The sequence below is a fragment of the Aegilops tauschii genome, chromosome 7 (genome assembly GCF_002575655.3).
Source record: "Aegilops tauschii subsp. strangulata cultivar AL8/78 chromosome 7, Aet v6.0, whole genome shotgun sequence".
In the NCBI taxonomy this organism is placed as follows: domain Eukaryota; kingdom Viridiplantae; phylum Streptophyta; class Magnoliopsida; order Poales; family Poaceae; genus Aegilops; species Aegilops tauschii.
In genome coordinates, this window is record NC_053041.3 from 556,294,969 (window position 1) to 556,302,361 (window position 7,393).

The following is a 7,393-nucleotide window of genomic DNA, read 5'->3' on the forward strand; positions in this document are numbered from 1 at the left end:
TGGTAATGTCATCAAAGATAAATCCATATCTCCATTCCCCCCTTCTGTAAGCCCCATATATTAATAATTTCTGAAACCTAGTTATTATCCGGCCCTTTGTTGCTTTGGTAAGAGCCTGCCGTGAGGAAAAGATGGAAACCAAGAGTGAGTTTGCATGTCATGCATGGTCAGTGGTCAATGGTGAAAGGCATCTTGCATGTGGGGCCTGCACTCACATGCATGCATGCATGCATTGTGCACCATCGTTTCTAGTTTGTTTCTTCTTTTCCTTTCAGAAAAGCCCAGTTTCTAAGTATCTTGCATTAGCCTTAGCAAAAGAAAAATGTTATCTTGTACTAGGATGGACTGCATGCATGGTACCATCTATGCATCCACCATCCATCCTTTTTCTCAGGATGTGCACCTTTTAATCCGCCAAAATTTCATAAAATCATTCAATATTGTATAGCCTCAATAGGAGTATGTATCTACTTTAAGCTTTAGTGTCGGACAGTACCATGCATACAAATACAACCAGGTGCTCTTCTCAACTCCCATCTAGACTACCTAGATTCTCTCTCCTCTCACACCCAAGTCTTCTATTCAATCTTCATGCAGAAGCTTAGATGGTGAGTATCTTCTACACTTTAAAGTTCGAATTACAATCCATTTCGACAATTACATTTCTCCTGGCATGATCTTTTGAATAAGACTAATACTCAATTTAATTTTCGATAACTAAACTTTTCACTTTTGAAACATGATAAAATTAACATGAAACTCTTTGGAACCAAGGCATATGTTTCATGAGGCTTAATTGTGTGTACGACAGATCTCTCTTGAGGTTTCATTGTGCATCATGATGTTTTACTGTGTTCTTTGTTCATCATGGTGTTTCTATTTCGCTAAAAATATCACGTAAAGCATATATTTTTACTGGCGTGTGCTCGGGTGTGTGTGGTTTCAACAAGTATTTGTTGAAGGCTACACAAGTTCCAAAATAGTTTCATCTGGTTTCACCGTGTTCAAAAGGGCACATAATGTTTCACTGTGTGTAAGTGTGTTCAGATTGTTTCAAGTGAATTTCAAAAGACTACAAGTTACGTTAAGGGCCAATATTTTTGGTGGCTTCTCCCATAAGTTGCTCCTCCAATTTGTTTGGGTTTCTAAGTTTGTTTATCGCTTACTAGTTTAGAAGCTTAAAACAATTAAGGTGACGGCTTATGGGATGAGCTAGGGGTGGGGCAGCTTATGAGAGACACTGCCAAAATAAATAGGCCTAAAGTAGTGTGATATCATTTTTATCGGGGTTCGTCGTGTTTCATAGTGCATCATCATGTTTCATTGTGTTTCTGTGCTCATCAATAATTTTGTCTGGTTTAAATAAGTCGGGAATATGTATCATATCTAGAGGCTTGCCAATTTCAACCGTTTTTGTCCCAGTACAAAAACCACCTCCCAAACCAATAGCAAGACAGGGAAGGGAAGGAAGCCACACCTCGCAACAAAATCAACACATTCAGTGTGGAATAAAAGTCGAGACCTAGAGTAAACTGTTCGGTGGAGGAGAACAGAATCAACACTAATTGGCACATCAGTTTTTTTAAGGGAGAATAAACATAATTTTGCTTGAGAGAGAGAGAGAGAGAACAAACACAGTAACTTTGTAAAAGTAAAAACGAAAAAAAATTCCCCTCATCTAAAAAGAAGAAAAGAAAAAAGATCAATATATTCCCCAACGCTCTTTAATTTGTTTCCATCATCTTCGCCCGTTCCAGGCATGCTTTCCTTGTCCAATCTAATGCCAAGCCGAGAATGGAAAGCTCAGCCGACAGTGCTTCTTTTTAGGACGTGGATAGGCAGCGCGCGGGCGCTAGATGGAATGCCCGAGCATATCCTCTATATTAGGAAACCTATGTGCCACATCATCCTACTCTGTCAAAAAAGGAAAGTACATGAGCCTTCAATCTCACGTTGCCTCAGTCAAGAGCCCACGTGCATTAATTTTCGGGTTTAAAAAAATTTAAAAAGCTATAACTTTTGATTCAAGCATCCGAATGAAGATCCGTTTTCACCGCTGGGCTTCTCTTGACGAGCTCTTCAAAATTAGATCTCATATGGGTGGGTTTCAACAAAGTTTATTTTAGAGCAACTTTGGATGCTATAGAGGCAACTTTAGCGCTATAGGAGAGCAACTCATTTTTATTGCCTAATATGACTACCTATGAGTCGGGAGTCCTTCTAAATTAGTTACCATGACCAACAATGATTAGTTTCACCTCTAAGTAGCACTATAGGGAAGTAGCTCCTTCTTTTTTGCCTAGTAGGACTACCAATAAGGTTGGTTTGTGTAAAAAGAATGAGAAAAATCACACGAAACATGAGGTAGTGCTACATGCAAGCAAATTCACTGCACTATGTGCACCTGTTAATTTGCTAACATTATCACAAAATGCCTATCGTGGCTGCTCAGTTGTCTATAAATACTATGAAATTTTCTATCATTGATGCCTAGTTGCCTACCATTGTTGACCAGTTGCCTACATATATTGTGAAGTTGTTTATCCTTGCTTTTCTAAGTTGCCTACAACACTATAAAGTTGCCTACCGGTGATGCTTAGTTGCCTGCTATTGGTAATTAGTTGCCTACCATTGCTGCTCAGTTGCCTAACTTTACAAAATAGTTGCCTAGATATAGTTTGAAGTGCTTACCATTGCTTTTCTAAGTTTCCTACAACACTATAAAGTTGCCTACCAGTGATGCTTAGTTGCCTGCCATTGCTGCTTAGTTGCCTAACTTTACAAATTAGTCGCATACATATAGTGTGAAATTGCTTATCATTGCTTTTCTAACTTGCCTACAACACTCTGAAGTTGATTACCAATGATACTTATATTAGTTGCTTGCAATTACTATTTCAGTTGCCTACAATACATAGCAAAGTTGCACATAAGTGTTGCTAAGTTGCCTATCTATGAAACTAAGTTGCTTACCATATCTAAAAGTATTGTAAGCAACTAAGGATGCCATTAAGCTACTCGCTAGTCATAGCAACAAGCTTAGTGTAAATGTAAGCCTAGCTCGAAAAACTAAGTTGCCAGCTATACTATAAACTTGGAGGTGAAGCTAGTTATGGTAGAATACTTGCTAGTTATGGTACAAAACTTAGAGATGAAGCTAGTTAACTTGGTAGTCATGATAGCCAACTTTGAAGGGGTCTTTGATGATAGGCAGTCATACTGCACACACTAACAAGAAGTTGCTTTCATATAACACTAAAGTTGCTTCCTTAGCACCCAAAGTTGCTCGAGAAAAAAAGTTAGTCGAAACATACTCATATGGGATCTAGTTTTGAAGAGCTCGCCGCGGGGAACCTAGTGGTGAAAACAGATCTTGATTTCGATGTTCGGTTTAAAAGTTATAGCTTTTTGAAAATTGAAAAACGTAAACTAAATGCATGCACGTGGGAACTTGCTGATAAGTCAAGGACGGGAAGGCACGCGGAAACGCAGTGACCATGTGCTTTTCCCTACGCGTTAAGTCCTCTCTATGGGCCCCTTGGGTTGGTTTTATTTCTACTATCCATTAGGGGACCACATGAGGGAGGGGGACAGTGGACAAGAGCGTGCGCTCGAGACAACGAACAAGCGCAGCTGCGTTCTTAAGAATTCAGGTTCTTTTTATTTCCGCTGTGAAACTCTTTTACTTTTGCATGGAAGGTGAAGTTTGTGCAGCCTGCAAGTAATACTGTACATACATGCATCAGCCAGGCTACAGCCCTCCATTTTATTTATTTCGTGAATTAATTGTCAGGTCTGAGGGTAACTACGAACCAGCTTGGTCGGTCCATACCAAGAACTATGGACGATTAGTTTTTTCATGAAAGATGTAACGATGTTGAATATGCTTTTTTCTCTAACACGTTTGTGTACAAAGGGCATCTCCAACGCCATGCATCAAACCATCTGTAAATGTCTGGACCATACTCTTCGGGCACTTTGTGCCCTCCAAAGCCATTCACGTCCGCGGACCGGTCCGCATGTCGGATTCCGCCAAAACCGGAAAGAAGCCCGGAGGAGGTTTGCGGGTGTCCGAACTGCATCACATTGGACCCCGACACACCCGGCCCACACAAATCGCCCCCCTCCCGGAGCCCTTCCCCCACTCCCTCCCTCCCATAGCTTTGTATCTGCACCTACCAAGAACGCGGCCGCCTCTAAACCACTTCGGTTGTCGCCTAGTTCTTACCGGACAACCACCGCTCCACCCAAGTATCTTTTACCTCGCCGTTGTTGCACTCCCTGATCTGTTTCACAGCCCAGGTATCGCCCGCCTCTTTCGATGTCGTTCGTGGCGGACACCTCGCCCAACAAGTGTTCTGCCAAATACTTGCTTATTGCTGGTTGCAGCGAATTGAAAATTGTTCGTTGTATATTTAAAAATAGTCCATTTTATATTAAAAAGTGTTCATCATATATAAAATAATTATTTTTTAAAAATAGTTTTTGAATCCTGAACATTTAATTCATGAACATTTTTTGAATTCAGGATTTTGTTTCTCAAATTCGCAAACATTTTTTGGATGACTGGATTATTATAAAGTTCATGAACTTTATAAATTCTCAATTGTTGTATGAAAAGTTTTTGTTTTTTTTTGGTTCAGTGGAAAATTAAATAATTGAAACAGAAAGAGAAACCACGAATCGTAACTACGCTGCTGTAGTATCTAGCGATCCGAGATATTCTGCCGGCCCACTCCACGCTAGCCTGCGTCCCGACGTGAGCGATCGCTCGATCGGGAACACTGTGCGCGGGCGATACATATTAATCCTCCACCAACATACCTCACTACACCGCACTACTGCTGCGCCTCGATCATCAAGCTCTGTACGACTGTACCTGCACCACGGCGAGCGGCACTTCCATCCCAAGAGTCCAACCATGCAACAAGCTAAGAGCATCTCCAACGGCCGCACAAAAATTTCGCACCCAATAAAAGTTTTAGCATGTCACTGTAGCATTTTTAATGTGCCGGGACCAACATTGCTTTAGCAGGTGCCCCAAAACACGCGCCCAAAAAGCAGACGGTGCAAATTGTGAAGCATGCGCAATCTGAAGCCCAAAATATGCTGCACGCGATAGCGTTTTTCAGCGCACGCCCTAAATCTTTTAGCGCTATAGCGTCTGCTGGAGCTGTTCAGCGCCAAAAAAACAAATTTTTAATGCGCGGAGTTTTTTTGTGTGCGCCTGTTGGAGATGCTCTAACATCTATAGCAGACTAGCATTGGATTCCTCCCCTCGTGATCATCATCACGGAGAGAATCGATACCTAGCTGATGCATGCAGGTGGTGATCACCAGCTTGCGGTGAGGCTCGCGCACGCGGTCGACCGACTGGGACTGGTCGTTTCCTTCTCCCCCGCCTTGGCCACCGTGCAACGTTTGTGTCCACGCCGCGACCGCCAGAGAGGAGAGGAAGCAGCTGCCACATTGACGGCCAGGGCGACAAGGTGTAGAGCTCGAGGAATGGATAGCCCGTCCGTCTCTCTTCAGTCTTGATTCTTGTTGAGATATGTATTTAGCACATGTATTCTTGTACTCCAAGTCTCCTCTTTGTGTATAGTTGAGGATATGACTTGCCCTATGTACTATATATACTTGTGCATATGCACCCATCAATACAATGAGAGTTGCATCCTATTCCTCTACAATTCTAGACCAGTGACAGTCAAGGGACATGCTCACAAGGAGACACACGTGTGGGAGGTACAGAGCGAACGTTCGCCCGTTACGATTACCGATATCTTATTTCGAAATCCAGCGCAGATGTTTATTTATTGCAAAGAAACGGTTGCAAATTCTTGTGCCCGCAGACAATACAGGGAGACAGGAACAGCGTGGCCATGCATGCATCAAGGCCGCCGGAAGTTGGCCCGGATGCTCCCGACGGTGTGCCGGTCCGTGAGGAGTGACTTGGCGAGGAGGTCGTCGGGGATGGCCCCGGCGAAGAGCGCGTCGCCGAGGAGCACCAGCCCGGCGTTCTGGCTGCTGAGGGAGGCGTAGATCGCGGCGGGCACGCTCCCATTATTGTAGAGGAAGTGCACGAGCCCCTGCGGCACGGCGAAGACGTCGCCCTTGCGGAGCACCTTGGCGAAGAGCCGGTTGTCCGGGTAGGAGGAGACGAAGCCGAAGTAGACGGAGCCCTCCAGCACCAGCGCCGTCTCGGACGCCCTCGGGTGGTAGTGCGGCGGGAAGACGCCCCCCGGCGCCACGTCGACGCGGGCGTGAGACTCGCCCAGCGTGTTCAGGCCCGGGATCTGCACCGTCAGCGCCGAGAACCCGTACCGCTTGCTCGCCGCGCTGCCGCCCGGCTTGTCCACGCCGGCGAAGAAGAAGTCGTCCGCCACCGCCGCCGCCGGGTCCTTGCACGGCACCCCGTTCACGCGCACTGCACGCGTACGCATATCACCATGGATGATCACACTTCGGAGTACGTAGAAACCAAAGGATGGATACTAGCACGGCGTTTAATTTGCTTACCTTTGGACGTGGTGTCGGCGACGCAGAAGTCCTGGAGAGGGTTAGGGTCGAAGGCCTCGCCATGACCGGAGACGAGGGCGACGACCGTTAGCACCAGGAGCAACGTCGCAGCAGCCATGGCGATGGATTCTCCTCGATCAGCAAATGCGCAAGGAGCAACGGCTGCAGGTTAATTAGGTAAGAGTAGTAGTAGTATATACTGGTAGTATCATGCGGGTAAATTATTGGGAGCTTGCATGAACGAGTTGAGTAGGCGGTGTGTGATATCGTATCAGATCAGTGCGATATTCTGCTTGTGCTTGATGATATCTCCTACTTATAGTAGGAAGGGAACAGATTTAAATGTGCGCGTGAAGAAGGATTCGATGCAACCCATTGATTAGTTCTCACGATTGCAGCTCGAGTTTAGGGTTCGCAGGCACGTTTTGCTCAACAGGGCCGGGGCTAAGATGACGTTTCACCAACTTTGTGAGCACATGGGCTTGTGTGTAGTGTCATTTGTTTGTTCAGTGGGAGCAGTTGATTGATTGTAGGAGGGTTGTTCTATTCCAAAGGGTATCAAACAAGCCCAATAATAATCTTTAAAAAGGAGTATGCCATTATACTCCACACGGTGTCTTCGTTTTTTTGCTTGTACTCTAACGTTGAGCTCACTTACGACATAATCCAGGCAGTGTGCCATGTGGAGACAGGGATGGACAAGGTGTTAATTTTGACTTTTTGGATATGAATTTTCATTATGAAATGAAGGCAAAGTTTGCTTCAATATGTTAAAGACCCCTTACCACACCATTTATGACATTTTCCCCGAGAGGCATAATTTCCTATATACACCACCGCGGTCGGGCCGTCTGGCTAGTCATACCATTCCCCT

The 7,393-nt window shown here is 44.8% G+C and overlaps 1 protein-coding gene across 1 annotated transcript; it reads right to left on the reverse strand.

Annotated features, from left to right (window-relative positions):
• Window positions 1–5,533: 5,533 nt before the first annotated feature.
• Window positions 5,534–6,889, reverse strand: LOC109773108 (germin-like protein 5-1). Its single transcript, XM_020331802.4, has 2 exons — window positions 6,520–6,889; window positions 5,534–6,427 (listed from the first exon to the last, which is right to left on the reverse strand). The coding sequence occupies exons 1-2, from the start codon at window positions 6,635–6,637 to the stop codon at window positions 5,892–5,894; spliced, it is 654 nt and encodes a 217-aa protein (XP_020187391.1). The 5' UTR covers window positions 6,638–6,889; the 3' UTR covers window positions 5,534–5,891.
• Window positions 6,890–7,393: the final 504 nt, after the last annotated feature.

Excerpts from the sequence above, each read along its gene's own strand:
- LOC109773108 (XM_020331802.4), bottom strand. The coding sequence starts at position 6,637 with ATGGCTGCTGCGACGTTGCTCCTGGTGCTAACGGTCGTCGCCCTCGTC. Across the intron at positions 6,428-6,519 it reads CGCCGACACCACGTCCAAAG|TGCGCGTGAACGGGGTGCCG; the intron begins GTAAGCAAATTA and ends GTACGCGTGCAG.